At 39.5% G+C, this 20,534-nt stretch overlaps 1 protein-coding gene across 3 annotated transcripts in view; it reads right to left on the minus strand.

Annotated features, from left to right (window-relative positions):
* FGGY (FGGY carbohydrate kinase domain containing) overlaps nucleotides 1-20,534 on the minus strand; it is a 401,889-nt gene that overhangs the window by 251,596 nt on the left and 129,759 nt on the right. For all 3 annotated transcript variants that reach the window (XM_037498322.2, XM_054690943.1, XM_054690944.1), the window contains exon 6: nucleotides 4,225-4,340. In XM_037498322.2, coding sequence (XP_037354219.1) covers nucleotides 4,225-4,340 — 116 coding nt within the window. The remainder of the gene's footprint in view (nucleotides 1-4,224; nucleotides 4,341-20,534) is intronic.

A 20,534-nucleotide genomic window follows, 5' to 3' on the forward strand; every position in this document is an offset into this window, starting at 1 on the left:
AGACATGCTGAAAAAGAGACTGGATGATGGATTAGAACAGGTGGGAGGTTGCTTTTCTTCCTAAAGGTCCCTTCTCCCTACTGATCTCTTCCTTCCTGTTTGCCTTTGACAGATATTTAGGACTAGATAGGCAGCATGGAAGGGTGTCACCTGGAACTGAATATCAAGATTTATTAACACAGATCATCATATCAGACTAAGGGTATACAATTCCCTAGAAAACACTGGGTTTCTGTTTTCTCCATCAATTTTGAACATTAAATCAAGGACTACAGATTCAATTGTAAAGAAGGGTCTACTATATTCTTCTGATTCACAAAACTATTTTTTCTTACTTTGTATAATGTCCCCAAGCCAAACCATCCAAATATCTCCTTGAAAGAAGACATTAGGTAGTAATATTTTAGCTTTAGATTCTTGTATATAGCTATTCAAAACACTGTAAATTTCTTCCCCTGTCCTTGAAATGCACCATATAAATATTGTATTTGATCCTTAACTTACACTTCATAAATAATTTATTTCAAAATCATCCCTCCATAAGACCATCAGTTGCTGAGGTGCTCAGTTTTCGGGGAAAGCATTTATTTACTGCGTGAGCCCAGGAAGCCTGGTAAAGACTTGGCTAAAAGCTCCACATGGAGCGAATTATGGTAATTGTATTAATGCTCAAATCCACGATGCTTTCCTCAAGTCTGCTAAAAGGTTTTGCACTATATTGCCCACGTCTTGACGGGCAATGAGTCCACTGGAAATGTTTAACACTTCATAGGGAGGCTTCCGAGATTCATTTTTCATAGTTCCAAGAATTGTGAAAAAATGTCTAGAGAAAAGTTCCAGACAAGTTTTCTGAAAGTCACAAATGAGAATTAGCATTCTCTTTAGTATCTTGCACTTTTGGTTCAGGCTAAAGTTACCAGTTCAAATCACCAGAAATGAAAATCAAAGGCAACATCACACAACTAATTTTGATGAATGGGTACGTTTTAATTCATGTATAGTAATATTCTGGTTAATGATACGTCTCCTTAGGACATCCATTAAAAATCCATTAACTTAACAGGCAAAATCTAATACAGTTACTTGGAAATTTTCTGCTAGATTAACATTATGGACTTTTAATGAATATTTCCTACAGGTATTGCTCTATTAGCAGAGCTAATATATTAATTAAACATGGGTCTTGTGCAAGGGGAAGCACCAAAATGTTAAACCAAACAGAATATAGGAGTTGAAGCTGGACCCAGATAACCACAAACACTGCTAAAATCAGTAAAGACCATTACAGCTTTTATAAGTAAACAGTACTGATATCCTAGAGCCAGCCATCTCAGTCACTAATTTACCTGCTTACCAATCAAATGTGCTATTCCCTGTGCTAGGACAAGGAAAATAAAAGTAAATAAGTGAAAATCCTGAGATTAAGGAGTTCACAGTCTAGAGTGGTATCAACACATAGACAGGCAATCAATGTGCATTATAATAAAGCTGCGGCCAACATATCCTGGGAAAACGTGGAAAGAATAACTATGTTGGAGTGGACATATAAATTAAGAAAAATCACTTAAAAAATTGCTATTGAAATTGATATGTGTATTCCAATCAAATATTAGCTCCTTATGGGCTCTCCTGCTGGGGAAGTTTTCAATTCTGACTTCCAATTTATTGGTTCTACATGTGGTTAGACAAAATTACTTGTTCTGATTCTCATCTGTAAACAAAGTAACTGTACTTTTGTCACTGGCTATGAGAATTATATGCCATTAAGTATGTGGAAGTGCATAGAAATGTGCTTGAAATACAGAAGAAGGGCCTCCCCGGTGGCACAGAGGTTGAGCACTGGGTTGCAAAGCTGCCCGCAGCCTCCGCGGTGCCGGTTCGTTCCCAAGCTGCTCCCTGGCCACTGGAGGAGGGTCCTGCATGGCGCGCAGACCTCTCCTGCCGCCCGCTGCTCCCCTCTGCAGTGTACTTCAGTCCTTCTGCCTGCTCTGCTCCCCGCTCTGGCTCTGGTGAATTCTCTCACCCTCCCGCGCTTCTGACTGTACCCAGTGCTTGTATAAATAAATAAATAAATCTTAAAAAAAAAAAAAAAAGAAATACAGAATACAGACGGAAAAGAAGGACTAAGATTGACTTGCTGCCTACTCTAGGTGCGTAATGAATATTAGTTGGAAATCAGGATAGCACAATGGTCAGAGCAGGATTTGGAGTCATCCAATCACAGGTCTGAATTGTGTTTCTATCACCTGCAAACTGACACTATCAGTTAAGTGCACTTGCTCTTCAGTTGCAGAACAGGATAAATAAAAATTTTAAATACGTATTTTGGATAATTTAATAAGATAATGGTTGTAATGCAATAAAATCAAGACTGAGAAGCAGTGAACTATTAGTTTTAATTGCTACCATTAATTATGTCTTTCATAGGCAAGAACATAGTGAAACAGAAACATTATGAGACTTGTCTAAGTTCACATCATTAGTATTAGAGCTAGACTAGAATTATGCTAGCTCTGAACGCTAGCTCTGTTCAATGCTTTCGACCTAACTTGCCTCTAACCCTCAATTACAAGACAAGAGCCCCTCCTCATCACTTGATCCTGGTGACAGAAAGCTCATGGGGAGACTCCAAGACATGAGTGGGGACTCCAGACTTAGTGGTCCTGCTTCAGTTAGAATAAACTGTGCAGTAGTACTCTAGTGCAATGAACTGTGTTCCCCAAGATTAATATGTTGAAGTCCTCACTCTTAATACGATGCATTTGAAGACAGAGTTTATAAGGAGGCAAATATGGTTAAATGAAGTCGAAAGGGTGGGTCCTGATCTAACAGGCTTAGAGTCCCTAAATGATGAGGCACCAGTATGTATTCTCTCTCCGCACCTGCACAAAGAGGTCATGTGAGAATCCAGAGAGGCAGCAGCCAACAGGCCAAGAGAAGAGGCCTCAGAACTAAGCTTATCTTGTTGGCATCATCACTGTGGATCTCCCAGCCTCCAGAATTGTGAAAAAATAAATTTCTGTTGCTCAAATTATCTGTCCAAGATATTGTGAAATAGCAGACTGGGCTAAGACACCTGAGGTAGTTCTGTACTTGTGTTCTCTTAACTCTTGCCAATCTGTGTCAGTTGAAACAGTTGTGTTTATCTCTTCCACATTACATCAGTAGGTATTTATCAACATCTTCCATGCCAGGATACTCAAAAGCAAGACAGATGTGGTCACTGCCTTCTCTGAGCACTCTGTTCAGTACCCCTTTCCTGTTTGGCTGCGTATTTCCCCTCCAGGCTCTGAAGCACTGTCCAAAAACCCAACCTACTTAACAGGAGTCCCAACAGGCCATACTCCCTCAGGCCCTGGAATAAAAGTTTAACCCTGTCCCCCAGTGGCTGCCCCAGGTGTTGGCTCCAAACAGTCTTAAAACCAAACATCATATGACTTACTTAATATATTAATACTTTTTATATTCTATAAGGTTATATCTATTCATCAACTGAAATTCCACCATATATCTACACCTACTCTCTCCAGTGAGCTGATGACAGATTGCTAGAATGTAGTAGTATCTACAGGAATAAACATCTTTCTGTGAAGTGAACATGTAAACCTTAAAATGTCAGTTATCATTAAATATACCTGAATATCCTCCCCCACACACTCACACAACCACACAATCTGCACATAGAGCATTTGGATTCTTCTACCAGGTGACCCTTGAGAGTTACTATGCCTCTAGTACCCAATCAGTGCTATATAAAGCTGGACGTTTAGGACCTCATGGTCTTCCTCAGCAGGCACTGACTCATGTTTTGTTTTCTCTGATATTCCTGATTCTTCTACTTTTGATCTCTACTTTTGATCTTCAACTATTATGTTTTCTGTTCATGGCCTTGCCTGATTCCTTGAACCTAATTCATAAAATATTTTCACAGTAGTGGGAATGATCGATACACTCCCTCCCTCCCCATTACGTTATTCCCATCTGTTTCATGAAAATATCTTTCTCTGTCCAGCTCATAGATAAGGTTCTATGTACTTCATTGCCTCCATTTCCTCTCAGATCACTTAAGCCCCAACACAAGGATTCATGGCTTACCCACCACTTCCGTATTTCTTTTGAAAAAACAGGGCGGTGTTGCTGTTATTTTAAGTCATACAAAACCAAAAACCTTCACCGTCCTCATATACACACACATAATCCCTCTGCTGAGTTTTAATATTTTACCTATTTTGCTGTAATTATCTGCAACAAAGTCTTCCAAGCCAATCATCTTCCAGAAGCTGTCATCCCAGCCTTTCTCTGCAGAGTATGTCCATTTGCACACCAGTGAGCAGAGAGACCTAAGAAAACGGGAGAGAAGTAACACCAATAATATGAGCTAGGCTTTCTTTGTATTTTCTCAAATATCCACTCAGATATCTGCAGTAGTGTCAAGGTAGCACCAAAGTAAGTAATTATACATTCTTATTTAGATCAAAAGTCCACATTTACATCTGCTAATTATTTAAAGCATCATCTTTTACTTTTAATAGTCTCAGCCCTTTACTTAGATCTTAATCAAGCTATATAAACATTTGAATTAGATCTATTTACATGACATTTGTGAGGTTATTAGAAATCACAAAGCTGACTAGCTATTTGATGGTAATTTGAGATTTTGACTGACTAGCTATTTGAGATTTGTTACTAACTTTTAGGTTATGATACTGGTAATTATAGGTGTATATTTATTTGTTTATTTATTTATTAAAGTTATTTATTTTATTCATGCATACAAGAACCAGGCCAGATGTGCGGGAGGGTGAGAGCATTCTCCAGAGACAGAGCAAGGAACAGAACAGCCAGAATGACCGAAATACACTGCTGAGGGGAGCAGCGGGGGAGACAGGAGATGTCTGTCACGCCATGTGGGTGTAGGGTAAGGAAAAATGTCAGGCTTTTCTGCCCTCCCGCCATCAGGATAGATGATGGATCCTTGTGGTCCTGAATGCATGCCTGATGGCGGGCACCTGGAATAGGGTGTGAGCATAGGTAGATGGGATTCACCTGGGCTGAGACTGGGCTTTTAAGGGCGGCGTCACGGGGACGCCAGTAGAAGCAGAAAGGAAGCCGAGAGCAGAGAAGCAGAGAGAAGGCCAGAGAGCCCAAAGAGCCCAGAGAGAGTGCGGATTTGCTGGGCACTGGGAGGCCTGCCAGCCTCCTGGCCCCCTAGCACCCCTGCCTGCCGTGTACCTGGTAAATCCCAATAAAAGCCTGCAAAAAACCACTGAGGACTCTGACTCCTCCTTTACCCGGTCTGGTGGATATTAGAAAACCTGCTCAGTGGCCAGTCCTGCCCCTTTACAGTGGGTATCTCCACCACCGGCCGGGATCAAACCCGCATTGCAGGGGATATGGACAGCTTCACAGTACTGAGGTCAACCGCCTGTAGGAGAGTCCAATGATATCTCCTCTGCAAAGGTGTCTCTACTACCTCCATGCTAAACTCGTGGCTCTCTCCTTTCAGGCTATACTAAAACTTAGAAATGTGGCATTGCAGTTCGTAGCTGAGGCAGGTTAAGTTCATGGCCTCAGGTCTTCTATCCTCCACAGCCCACAGAATCACATGCTTTGCCATGGAATTCCTGGTGCTACCCTCTCCTCCTCCCACCCCTGCACTGTGGACAGGGTCTCCTATCCTACATCTGGACTTTAGATTCTATTATGTGACAATTTAACCAAAAGAAATTACTGCATGCCAGTTTTGAGTCTAAACCTTAACAGCATGATGTATTTCTTTTTGCTGTATTTCTTCTTGCAAGATCAACTATGTACAGCCTGGATCAGACATCTCGAGGCAGCCAACATTGAGTGAGTCCAGCTGAGACCAGAAGCAGCTCACACCAGAGCATAGCCTAAACGAGCTACTTGTGAGTCAAATAAAGGTTATTGTGTTAAACTACTGAGCACTGGATGTGGCTTGTAACAGAGCAACAGGTAAACAACTCAACACTTTACAGCATAACTACAGTGTTCCAAGTAGATTTTCCCTCAAGTAAAGGCAAGGAGAAGGATGCCTTCATCCACACAGCAAGTCACAGTATGTGACCACAGAGCATGGAGTGAGGACTGAATCTGAAGGTAGATTTACTACTATAGATGCCTCTGGAAACTCTATCTCCCATCAGGATTATTTAAACACTAATGGGGTCCACTTCATTTGGGTGGCTTTAAGTCAATTCTGGAGTAAGGTGGATGTGTAAAATCAGTGGAGTTGGCAAAATTTAGAGTTCAGCTAAGGTCACATATTATGCAGAAATCTTCAAGAGAGAGAGAGAGCAAGTATAGGGCTTATCTTGTTAGTGAATAAAGGCAAAGTACCTACAGCAGAACAAAGCAGAACAAAGGCTTCCCCTGAGGCTTCTACTAAGACCAAGGTTTTCTCATTCCAGATGGTGTTTCAGAGGGCAGCATGCACTCCCAGGATAGCTGTCCATCCTCAAGCAAGCTGGTCTAAAAGCCCAGTGAGGGGTGGAGGGTCATGCTTAGTTTGTAGCATTAGAATTAGAGATGGGAGCCTGAGAAAAACAGGGGTATATATTGGTAAGCTGAGTTGCTGCAAAGACCAGCAGCCAGAAAGGAATGTTCCTTTTTCCCAGGGAGAAAGAGCCACCCACTCTTTGTCCACTGCCAGTGAGAATGCAGGGCAAAAACTGTTACACCTTTCAGAATTTTATGCCAAAGAGACTATACAAACCTATTATGAGTCAAAAGAACATAAAATCAATGGGTAGGTAAAATGAAAACACTCCTAACTTAGGGGGACTAACTCACCCATAAGAAGATCACACAGAACATCTAGCAGAGGAGAAAACTGAAGAAGGATGTAAGAAAGACTTTCTGAACAAAACCCACTAATTTTAAATTTTTAGTTAAAAATTTCTGCAGAAGGTTAAAAAAAATCACTGGCACTTTTGAATATCAAATTAATGATCTAGAAACCAAGTGAAAGAAATATCTTACTACCCTTAGTAAAGACACAAAGAGAGAAATAATGAAGAAATAAGAGGCTTAGAGAGCAGACCCAGCAGCCTATCATGAGAATTAAGAGGAATTCCAAAAGGGATTTTTAAAAAAGAAGAAAAGGAAAAAAAGATGAAGGAGATGTTGTAATTAAATGAATATAGTACTAGTTTTTTTTTTAATTATTATACTGAGCAGAAGCAAGATTTTAAGCCTGTAGATTAGAAGTCTCATTAAGTTCAGGAAGTGAATCCAGGAAATACTTGAATTTCAAGTATAAACAGAAAATTATACAAGCTTCCAGACAGAAAGAATAAGTTACTTAAAAAGACAAGAGGTTCAGACTAGCTAAGGAATTCTCATGTACAACTCTGGAATGCAGAAGACAGTGGAACAATGTACAGACTATTGAGAAAAATGATCCAAGAATCCTATACCCAGACAAAATATTATTCAGCTGTCAGGGAAAAAGAAAAATATTCTCATCATGCAAGCTTTCAAAAAGTAAACTCATATATGTTCTTTGAGGACAACACTTGAGAAAGAACATAACCAAAAACAGTTGATTCAGTGCAGCTTTCTCAACATAGCGGACATCAAAGCCTAGAGGAACTAGAGGTGGTGAAGACAAATATTCGTCCTTTCTTGATCTCTTTGTGTGTGAATGACTTTGCATGCATAGGTACATAAATATACGCATATATAACATATATGCATACATGTTTGAATTTAAATAGACAATGATACCATAAATAGGAATTTATAGCATTAAGTTTTCTGAAATACAACAAGCATTCTTTATTACAAGGAATAATCCATGATATCCTACTATGGAAAATATTAAGTAAACAAAAGCTTAAAATCAGAAATAGGAGAAGAACAGTGCTTGGACAAAACAAGTTTAATGTTGGTTGTAAGGAATGAGAGGCAATCACTAATGGAAACAAAAAGCTTAGTAGGCCTCTCAAAATAACAAGGGATAAGAAGAGAATAAAGAGAAAATTCATCAGTAAGTGAACCAATCCAAGTGAAAAGGAAAGGGAATAATGTAAGATACACAGAAGATGAAAATCTTAGAGAAAGAATAAAATCAATTCTCACAATAATGGGAATGGGCTGGATTCCATGCTCGATGAAAGATAAGAGTATCACAGTTGATGTTAAATTTAAGCTATATCTTATGAAAAGATGCAGATTTTAAAATGTGAGGTTTTTAAAAAAGGAATCAATAAAAATTAAATATAATTCAAAACTTTGAAATATGACAACATGAATATCATACACATTAGATAACAAGATAAAAGAATTAGCAAGACAAAGACAAACATTTCATGACACAATGCTAAATCCAATATTTAACAATATTACAATTTGTTATTTTATGAACCAATCACAGTGTAAAATATATAAAGGAAGAGCTTCTGGAAATACAAAAAGAACACTTAGAGATGTAATTTCCTTAAACATTTTACTGTACTTTCAGAAGTTGAAGAAACAGGTAAATTAAAAGAACAGTAATTAATATTGCTATTGAGGAACTAAAGAACTAAAAAAAAAATTCCACAAATTTCATGAACTCACATAGGGAGAGAATGTTTTATAATACAAGAAGATCATAAATGTTCAAAGTGGCATTTTATGAGGAAACTTAGAGTTTTAAAAGCTTTTGTAGGAAAAGAAGGATGTCTGAAAATTAAAAACCTAAGTAGCCAACTTAAGAAATTATGAAAAACAGTAAGAAATTAATCTGAAAGATCAAAAAGGAATAATGAAGATAAAAGCAGATGGAAGATATAAAATAGATAAAATTCAGGGAATGGACAGAATCAAAACATAGTTCTATGAAAAGACGAAACAGAAAAACTTCTAACAAAACAGATGAAGAAAAAAAGAGAGAAGACAAAAATAACAAATATGAATGGAAATGTGAGAAACACTATAAAAAAAGCAAAAAAAGCAAACAACATTATGCTAGTGAATTTGAAAATTTGCATGGAATGGACAATTTAGTAGAACAGTAGAACTTAAGACTGATTAAAAAAAAACCTTAATATATATGATCATAAAAGAAATATATTACCAAAAAGTATCCTTCAAATGAATTAACCTCAAGTCCAAATGTCCTAACAGACCATTTCATAGTATTTCAGATTCTAGAGGAAGGAATGCACCACAAGTTACTTATAAAGCTAGGGTAACTATGCTATAAAACCCATACAAAGACAATATGAAAACCAAAAATGAACGACCACTCTCAAAATATCAATTCAGGCATAGAAATTCTACAGGAGACATGACCAAATAAAAAAAATGTGAAAAAAAATACATCATGAACAACATTCAAGAAAGTTTTTTTTTAATAATAGATCTATGAATTTACTTTATCAGTGTTTTATGAAATAAGAGAAAAATAACTGATACTGAAGAATAAAAAGTATGATGACATCAAATGACACATCAAGATAGAAATAAATATTGAAGCAGGAATAATAAAAACTTCTGTTTCTCACTAACAATGAAGAGACTAGTAAGTTTTTGCCCCACATTTTATTTTTTAATTTTTTAAATATTTATTTATGCATACAAGAGCTAGGGTACAGGCCAGAGGTGCAGGAAGTGAGAGGATTCACCAGAGATAGAGTGGGGAACAGAACAGGCAGATTGATTGAAGTATACTACTGAGGGGGGGGCAGCGGGCGAGTCAGAAGGGGTCTGCTGTGCCATGTGGGTTGCTCCCTGCCCGGCTGGGGATCAAACTTATGCTGCAGAGGCTGCGGTTTGCTTTATAGGCTGGGTCTTAACCCCTTGCGCCATCAGGGCATTTTATTTTTTAAATTTCTTTTAAAAAGAAATTTTAAATTGTATTTCTCTTTATTGGGGGGAAAATGTTGGTTTACAGCGTTGTATATGATTTAGGGGAGTAGGTACATACCTCCTCAGATATATTCACCACATCGCCCTCATTGCCAAAGCACCCATAGAATTTTACCATAGAACAAAAGTTCCCCTACCCCCTTCCCTAATCTCCCTCCCCCTCAGCATCAATTCTGAAGTCAGATTTCTAGGATTTGTTTTGGTTTAGTTTTGTCTGTTCCTTTATTTTGTTTTTTGGTATGATCTACATATGAGTGAAATCATCAGGCTATTTGTCTTTGTCCTTATGACGTATTTCACTTAGCATAGTCCCCACCAGTTCCACCTATGTTGTCACAAAAGGCAATATTTCATCCTTTTCATAGCCGTGTAGTATTCCATTGTGTATATATACCAAATCTTCTTAATCCACTCATATGTAATTGGGCACTGAGGTTGTTTCCAATATAATACCTTGGCTACTGTAAATAGCACTGCCATGAACACAGAGACACACATATCCTTTTGGATTTATATATATGTGTGTATATATGTATACATGCATATTAATTTGATACGTGTGTATAAATTTTTGCATTCTTGGGTAAATACCTAGGAGTAAATTGCTGGGTCATATGGAATTTCTATTTTTAATATTTTGAGAAACCTCCATACTGTTTTTCATATGGGTTAGACCAGTCTGTGTTCCCACCAATCGTGTATGATGGCTCCTTTACTCCACATCCATGTCAACACTTGTTTCTTTTTTTTTTTTAATTTTTTCTATTTTTTTAAAATGTTTTCTTTCTTTTTTTTTTTTAAGATTTATTTATTTATTTACACAAGTACTGGGTACAGTCAGAAGCACGGGAGGGTGAGAGAATTCACCAGAGCCAGAGAGGGGAGCAGAACAGGCACAGTGACATAGTACACTGCTGAGGGGAGCAGCAGGCATGGCAAGAGAGGTCTGCATGCCATGTGGGATCCTCACGGGTGGCTGGGGATCAAACAGGCAGACCGATGAAATTCACTGCTGAGGGGAGTAGTGGGCATAGCAGGAGAGGTCTGTGCGCCATGTGGGACCCTCACTGGCAGCTGGGGATCGAATCGGCGCTGCAGAGGCTGCGGGCAGCTTTGCAGCCCAGCGCTCAACCTCTGCGCCACCAGGGGAGGCCCAACACTTGTTGTTTCTGGTCTTTTGATATGGGCTGTTGTCGTGTGCATGTTCACCATCCATCTCTATGTAGAGATGAGATTTTTATTCCTCTGTTTTTGATAATTAGAAAAGTAGGGGGAGAAAATGAAGCAACTGTTTTCAGATGTTAAACTATAGGCAGGACAGGACTATGATCCCTGAGAGAAAGAAACAAGTGAGGTGAGCCTAAGATCACTCTGGCTTTCTGCCTGGAAGCACATGCCAGACCACAAAGCATGAGGAATGCCAGGGAAAACACGGCAGCTTCTCAGGAGACTGAGATCAGAATTCAGGGAATTTAAGGTGACTGGAAATTGTGATGGCACAGAGTTTCCATAAAGAAGGGAGCTATGCAGAAAGAGAGCCCTGAAAATCCACACAAGAGTCTCAGGAAGTCTTTTTTTTTTTTTTAAAGATTTATTTATTTATTCATACAAGCACTGGGTACAGTTAGAAGCACGGGTGGGAGAGAGAATTCACCAGAGCCAGAGGTGGGGAGCAGAACAGGCAGAAGGACAGAAGCACACTGCTGAGGGGAGCAGCAGGCGGCAGGAGAGGTCTGCGTGCCATGTGGGACCTTCGCTAGCGGCTGGGGATTGAACTGGCACTGCAGAGGCTGCTGGCAGCTACGCAGCCCAGAGCTCAACCGCTGCACCACCAGGGGAGGCCCAGAGTCTCAGGAAGTCTTTGTGGGACATTACGATGCAGATTTGTCCACTGACACTTACAGTCTGAAGACTGACTAGACAGTGTGTGCTGAGTAGTTCTCAGAGCTCATGAAGAACTGAGAATCATGTTACTGAAATCAGAGTGAAAACTCCTCAGTGGTCAATCGGGACATTCACCAAAGATCCCCCACCCCCCCCAAGCAAATTCTGCAAGAACCCTACATTAACACAGACTGAAAAGAAACCTCCAAAGAATAAAACTTAGTGGAAAGTACATTAACAGACGATCTGAAAAAATAGATCAACAATTCTTTCAGGAAGGCAACAAAATCCAGATACTTCACAACATAACACTGATGATGTGGGCAACCAACTAAGAAAATGGAAAGAACCAATGACCAATTCTTTTGAATTTGATAAAAATGCTATCAAGCCATAGTCAAGCTCAAAGAAACTTAAGCAGGAAAAACACAAAGAAAACCATATGAACATTATAATCAAATTTGAAAAAAAAGTGAAAACTAAAATTTTAAAAGAAGTCAGAAGAAAAGGACACATTATATAAGGACAGGGTGCATTACAGAGGAGACCAGAAATAGAACAGCTCAGAAGAAAATAGAGTAGCAAATTAAAGTGCTCATAAAATTAAAGAGAATAGTATCAAAAGTCTATGTTCCACAAAAATATTTTTGAAAAAAATAATGCAGCATTTAGACATTTTCTAGACAAAAGTTGAAAAAAATCATTTCCAAGAAACCTACATTTTTGAAAATGTTAAAAGAAACTCTTCAGGGAAATATTGGAAAGGTGCTATTAAATAAAAAGATGCATCTATATAAAGGAGAAAAGATTATCAGAATCTATAAATATGAGGTCTTTAATTATTTTAAGAATTTTTTGTCTTTAATTTTTTTTTTTTTAAAAGAGGCACGTATTTTATTTATTTATTTATTTATTTATTTATTTGTTTGTTTGTTTGTTTATACATGCACTGGGCACAGTCAGAAGTGCGGGAGGGTGAGAGAATTCACCAGAGCCAGAGCGGGGAGCAGAGCAGGCAGAAGGACCGAAGTACACTGCTGAGGGGAGCAGCGGGCGGCAGGAGAGGTCTGCGCGCCATGCAAGACCCTCCTCCGGTGGCCGGGGAGCAGCCGGGGATCGAACCGGTGCCGCAGAGGCCGAGGGGAGCTTCGCAACCCAGCGCTCAACCGCTGCGCCACCGGGGAGGCCCGTTGTCTTTAATTTTTAAAACAAAGATCATTGACTTTAAATCTTAATCATTAAAAGATAATTTAGAAAAAAAATATGCTATGGAGTTTACAAAATCTATACAAACAAAACAATAATAACATAGATAAGATGAGGATATTAAAGTATATCAGAAAGAATGTAAAAGTATGCCACAGTAAAATGTGATGTTATAAATTCATATTATAAATTTTAGAGGAAGCAGGAAAAAAGATAATAAGCCAGCAATCTGGAAGGGAGGAAAAGAGAAAACTTAAATAGGAGAAAGGAACAAAGAAAAAGTAAAGGGCAAGGTGGTAGATTAAAACCCAACCATTTTAATACAAATGGCCTAAAAATCCCAATGTTAGGGCAGAAATAACCAGCCTGGATAAAATCTAACTACACTTTGAAAACAAGAAACTTATTAAGTATGAAGACACAAGATAGCTTCAAGAGAAAAAGGATAGAAAAATATATGCCACGGAAATATTAACAAAACTGAGGAAGTTGCTATGTGTGTGTGTGTGTATATATATACACATGTGGCATATATATATTATATATATATATTATATATATATATATGAATGTTAAGCAAAGTAAAGTTGAGAACAAGAAATAATACCAGGGACAAAGTACCAAACACAATGGCAGATGGGTTAATTCACCAAGAAGAATAGTGGGTGACAGAAGAAATCAGAATTTATTAGGATGGAAATTTGAACTCAGCTTATGTCAAACTGATTGTTTTGTTTTGTTTTGTTTTTTAACTCATAACAAGTAGGCAGTGCAAAAAAACTACATGAAATCAAAGATTTATGAAGGTGTAACTGGATGTGGTCACCTAAGATCACCCTTGGTTTTTTTTTTTTTTTTTTTTTTGTGGGACCCTCACCGGTGGCAGGGGATCGAACTGGCGCTGCAGAGGCTGGGGGCAGCATCGTAACCCAACGCTCAACCGCTGCGCCACCAGGGGAGGCCCTCACCCTTGTTTTTTATATAGGTTTACTGAGATTCAGTGGTTTCTGTGATCCATGTAGATTTAAGAATCCAGAACTGCAAATTTGTTGCATTTTCTATTATTTTAGGCAAGAGTGTGTGTGAGTGGGGAAGGCCAGAGGGTGCTAAAGGATTTACCTTCTTATCATAAAAAAATGTTTTTTTATTTTACTTCCTGGTGCTCTCTCTGGCCTCCCGGGAATATCAGTATACCAGACCTAGCCATAACATGGGACAGAATTGGCAGTTCATTACTCCATTGGCCTGCACCAAGCACAGTGCCTTTGATGCTCAATGATGCATTTGAGTAAATGAATGAAAACCCTAGATGTCAGAGGAGAAAGCTTCAGGTTGTTAATTACTTTTTAATTGTTTTCATTAAAAGGCCCAGGTCTTCCTTATTACCGTCTGTGGAAGCCCTAAGTTCTATTGCTGGAGCATCCAAGGGCAGAAACAGAACACTGGCTTCCTTGCATTGGCCACCCCCCTCACCAGAAAGGAAACCTTTCTGAAAATGCATTCTACATGCCCATATACTTCCCATCACCTACTTTCCCAGCCACAGAAACACGCCAAATCCCTAACATATCTTTGCTTTTCAAATAATGCAAAACAAAGAGACGTCCAGTTAAAGATGCCAAATTGACTGCACATATTGACATGTGATCCCTTTTAAAATTCCACTAAAATGGCAGAACATTTCAAGAAGGCAAAGAATATTTCAGAAAGGGGAGACCCCACAATGACACAGAGACCAAGATAGATGATGAGAGTAACAGACATGTGAAAGTCAGACAACACAGATGGATGAGGAGTAACTCTCTGCACAGACTTGAGAAAGATAAAACCTAAGGGGCTGAGGGAAAGCTGGGGATTATCCTGCAGAGACCCAGAAAAGGCCAGGAAGTGTGGCACCAGGCACCCTTGTAAACAGGGAGACAAGCAGGGCTGCAAACAGCAGTATGATTTGAAATCCATGTAGGAAGAAATTAGACCCCATGTGCCCTCCGTATGAACAACCAGGGAATGACCTCTCCCACACCCCCGAGGAAAACTAAGGCTCACCCTCAGAGCAGGGTACAGGGCCAGATAAGAGTAGGGGCATTTGACAAAAGCAGCTCATCAGTTCTTATGATCCTATCCCCGATTCTATTCTCAGAGCTCTGGCTACCAGGTTAGACCCTGAAGGTTCATTTTTGGGGATTGTGATCATATAGAAGGAAAGACCTAAGGTTATTTGGGAGGTTAGAGGATACAGAAAGAATCAGCCAGTCAGATCATTCTAGTCTTAGGAAGGTTAAATGACATAAAGCTCATTTTTGATGATCAATAAGTGTTAATTGCTATAATCATGATTATCATTTTTTAAAAGTGCATTAATGCAGAAAACATGTACTGTGGGCCCACTATGTCCATATAGTGGCAGGTACCAGCCTCCAAACTGAAAGAAACAAAGGGAAAGTGTCACCACGATTTTAGCCATACCCCTGAGACCACAAAACAGGCTTAGCAAGAACAAGGAGAACTTTTGACTTTCCTGCTTTTACCCAGAGCAAGACACACATCAAAAGCTCATGCCTGCTGAGTTCCAGGGGCCTGATCATTATCATGTATTTCTACAACAAGATTTTACAAAAATGAAGTCTGCACTGCTGCATTATTTATATGCAGTTCACTGAATTGACACTGCCAGGCCTCCACTTTCAAGGGAAACCTTTTGTTCTCTGCCTGGGGAAGGCAGAACCTGGAGAGTTTCAATCGAACAAGCCAGTGAGTAACAGAATAATTAGAGCTGAGAATGGGGGTAAATTACCAAAATATTCCTGGCTGCAGCCGTTAGTATATCACAGGCCTATGAAGACTGTTTTCCTAAGCCATGCAACAGAGTTACCAGCCCTGAAGATATGGCTCACAGGGAGATAGGGGCTTGGACTGGACTGCTAATTGTATCAACAAAGCGGCCAAAAGAGCCTTATTTCTGAAGAAATACCACAGCACCGATTGGAGTGGCTTCTGTTAAAGAACTGTCAGATTTCAGGCTTGTTACTAAGAGCTCTGTGCTTCATCAAGACCTGCTGACAGGTTCATGACAGACCGAAATAATATATGCAATGATGCAACACAGGGCAATATTAAATTGCCTTTTCAGTTAGACTGGCCGATAACATGGTTCGAACGTGGCCATGACAATATGAGGAGCATGAAAGAAATGAATAAATAATCAAGTTCAGGGAGTTTTCCCATGCCCCCAAAAGAAAGAGATCTAAGTGTCAGAAAAACAAAAGAGCCCAAAGCCGCCGCGAAAACATTTCAAGATTTTGGTAAGGCCCTGAGACTCATGGATTTGGATTTATCCACCAAAACATAAGGATAACGATCAGGGACATATAAGAGAAGTGGGGAGCTAAGGGAAAAGGTCAGAGAACAAGTGACAGCTACTGAGTCCCTGTTAAACACCAGGCTCCGGGCCTCAAACTTTTATACAGGTATTGCCACTGTCCCCACAACAAACAGGTGAGGATCCCAGCAATATTCTCATTTGATAGGGAAGGACACAACGGGCCAGAAAGGTTGGACAACTCATGTGATGTCATACTACCAAGAAAAAGCAAGGGTGCAGTTCAACATTAATGTGCTCAATTATAAGTTTACCTCTGTTAATTTTGTGCTTATTCAGTCCCAGTCATGAAAAAGGTTTTATATATTGATCACTGCACTCTTTCAGGCCATGTGCAATGATTTCAAGGTATTTGATTTTCTCTGTGTCTATCTTCTGTTACCTCCTTTTGTGGTAAGGGAAAATAGACACAGAGCTTGAGAAACTCGAAGCTCAGGGGAACAAATAAGTAGCTACCTTCGATTTCCCGCAACAGTGTTCTGTACAATTTGAGACACTCAGGACCTGTACACCATGTGCCAGTGCAAGGGGACAACAATGAGACAGACTTGGGATGTGAAAAGTAAGACTGCTTTTTAGAGTTCAGATGTCAAGTCAATTCATAAATAAACATGCGGAACTATCATCAAAATACAAAATGGCTTCCAGGACAGGCAGAGTTCACACAAAGCAGGTGGAAGGCATTCAGATGGCTCAGGAAAAATATGTCAGTCAGATGGGTGGTTCTTCTGCGTCATCTGCATGGAGGCAGTGGAAGAGGCTGGAGCAAAAGAGGTAGAAAGAGAGGCAAGTTTTGAATGGGAGAGGGTAGAATGTTCCAGGTGGGAAGAGTCACATGTGCAAAGGTTCTTCTGGAAGCTGAAGAGAGAGTGGCTCAAGGCCACCTCAGTCACAGCCTCCCTGTGCGGACCTCAACAGGAATGAGTCATCTCCAAATGAGGAAAAGAAATAAAAGAGCCCTTCACTCCCTCCTTCACTCACTCAACAAACATTAGTAAGCTCTTAATAGGTGCTAAGCACAAATAATCTCTCTTCCCTCAGGGAGTTTTGAGTCTAATAGAAGAGAATTTCATGAGAGGCTCACACAAATTTCTAATAAATTCTATGACAGGTGAGTATAATGAAGAAATACAGTAAGATGTCCATAGAGATTATGGTATCAAAACAAGTAGGAAGACAAGAAATTATAGGCTACTTTAGAGTCTTCCACTATGGGAGCAGAGCTATGGGGTCAAAAGTTTCCATTAACTTCTGCGTTTTCCATTTACCTTCTGATGGGAACATCAGACCTTGTCTCATCCCGCTTGTCCCCTTCTGCTTTGCCTCTGTCTTTACCCTGGCTTCTTCTCCACTCTTGTAATGCTGAATTTCTGATTCAATAATTTCAAGCTTTTTGTGAATTCTTGGATATGAGACTTGATCTTATTATTAGCCTTTGGCTCCTGGGTCCCACACCCTGGTGCTAGCTTCTTCTACATTGTCTAGTATGTATATGAAATTACTATACTAAGACATATGTATGTATATGAGGCTGCATATGAGGTTATTGTACTAAGATGTATTTCCACAATAACTTAAAAAAGACTGAGGTATATCCACCCCTGTTTGATTCAGAAAAGAAAATTTTCCAAAATATTTCATAAGTCCAAATATTTGAGCTAATATTCAGGGTCGACTCATTTGGACTCTACTATCAGACAGCACACTGTATGTCAACAAGAATGAACAATATTTTCTGTATAATCCTTACCTTCCAGTATTCCTCATTCCTAATGGCACCCCAAAATTGTCGTTTGTTAAGTTGAGCAATGACCTCAACCAAAGTCATAGTGGCCTGGGGTCTTATGCTACAGACAAGAAATATATGAAAAATAGCCAAGTTATACTAAAGCAATGAGATAGGAAGAAATGCAAGGAAAAGAAAATTCTATTAAAACATGCTCATTGAAGGCTTCTTTGCCCTGAAAAGACAATTTAAGATTCCTGGCAAAGGATGAGAAAGGGGGAAGATTCAAATACTTCCTGCCAACTGGCCCAGTGCATTCCAATTCTACTTGGCTATTAGGCCATTTTATGTTAATATCTGGTCTCTTGAGCATCCAACAAATATCAGCTTAACTTGAGAATACTCTTCAAAATAAATAAACATATAACAAATCATAGAAACCATTTTTTCTCAGTGTAGGGTAAGGAAAAATGTCAGGCTTTTCTGCCCTCCCGCCATCAGGATAGATGATGGATCCTTGCGGTCCTGAATGGATGCCTGATGGCGGGCACCTGGAGTAGGGTGTGGGCACAGGTAGATGGGATTCACCTGGGCTGAGACTGGGCTTTTAAGGGTGGTGTCACGGGGACACCAGGAGAAGCCAAGAACAAATGGAAGCCGAAAGAGGAAGAAAAAGTCAGAGAGCCCAGATAGAGTGAAGATTTGCTGGGGGCTGGGAGGACTGCCAGCCTCCTGGCCCCCCAGTACTCCTGCCTGCCATGTACCCGCTAAATCCCAATAAAAGACCTGCAAAAAACCTCTGAGGACTCTGACTCCTCCTTTACCCGGGCTGCTGGATCAGAAAACCTGCACTGTGTCCAGTCCTGGACTCTACACTCAGTAAGCAAATTTTCTTAGTAATAACAATTTACTATGTTATAGGGTAGCCCATTACCTGTCATACTAGAGGCACTCAAAAAATAATCTTTTTACCTTTATTGTTAAGGAAAAATTAACAACTCTTCATGGTTTTGAAAGACATGGTTTTGAATTAACAAATCTTCTAAACCTCGCAAACTGCTGTGTGTGATTTGCTTTGTGATACTATCTAAAGGGATTTGATACTTATAACTCCTGAGAATATTCAGCCTATCCTGCCATTCTGGTTTTCTTACTCTACCAATTTTAGTTTGGTCTCTAGAAATGGTGGCATTCTTCTCATATGGTGCAAAATGTAAAAACATCCAAGTAATTCTTTCCCTCACACTGTACTCCCTTTGTCAGGACCCCCTCTGTCCAGATGATAGAGGCTGCCATTACAGTGGCCACAATGCTAAGAGGAGGGTAGCATGGTGATGTTGGTGCCCTTCTCAGTGATGCCATCAATTATTTCAGCGACCAAGATGCTGCCTCCTAAGTCTTGAGTTCTGCATGTTTTTCCTATTCCTTGGTTTAAACAAATTTGCAATCACCTGTATGGGTCATGCCCCTACTCAATTCTAAGCTTGGTCTTATAATTCCCTTGGTCTGAAACACCTTCACATTTCTTACCCTTAGTAAATCTTAATCACTTTCAGATGCCAATTCTTTGGATAACTCATCCAAAGGTGAGTTATCTGCCCCACCAAGAGGTTCCCATTGCTTCTTATCATAGCACCTATGTTATTTATTATGCTATTACGAATATCTGCTAAATTGCCTTTCTCTCTTCACCCTGGACTGCAAACTAGAAGCAAGGATGGTGCACTCCACACTTTCGGCTTCCCAGTAGGGTTGACACGTAGAAGATGCAAAATGAATTTTTGCTGACTCAATACCTATGACTCAATACCTATCTTCTTTAACTACTACCACATGCATACCGTTTTATTGTTGCATAGGAAATCTGCTTTGAGTGCTAAGCTAGAGCTCCTCCAATGAAATTCAGTCCATATGCTGATGTTTAAAGGAATTCATAATAATAAAAAAAGAAACAAACAAACAAAAGAAACCAGAAGTCTGTTCAAATGTAAATCAAAATCCTTGTTATACTAAGAAAATCAAGTTCCCTGCTTGCTGCTTGCTACCGAGGACATGGAATGATTGATTAACCATCTTTAGGAAGGTTTATTAATAATGAACATAAGGTACTTGTAGCATTTCTTAATTGAAAAACCATACAAAAAGGTAAAAGTGGACTTAGACTATAGCATGTTCCTTTTTTATCTCCTTAAGAATTATCATCTGTTTTTCTAATTGAGAGCACTCTTAAAGCTTATTTATAATCCAGATCTGGGGGGGGAGGGAATCCATGGCCTCAATTTACTCTGTTTCCCTTGTGCAGATTTTTGTTTCTTTTGAACCTTGCAAAGCAGTTTGCTACAAATAAATCATATCTTGGAAATTCAGCAACTGGAGAAACTGAGACAGGAATGGTTGATGGCAGGCCTAAAAAGATACCATCATCGATCATTTGGGGTCATAGCATTTCAGTCACCCACCAAC

This window comes from Talpa occidentalis, unplaced genomic scaffold (assembly GCF_014898055.3).
Source record: "Talpa occidentalis isolate TD23 unplaced genomic scaffold, MPIMG_talOcc4v2.1 talOcc4.9, whole genome shotgun sequence".
Classification (NCBI taxonomy): Eukaryota; Metazoa; Chordata; class Mammalia; order Eulipotyphla; family Talpidae; genus Talpa; species Talpa occidentalis.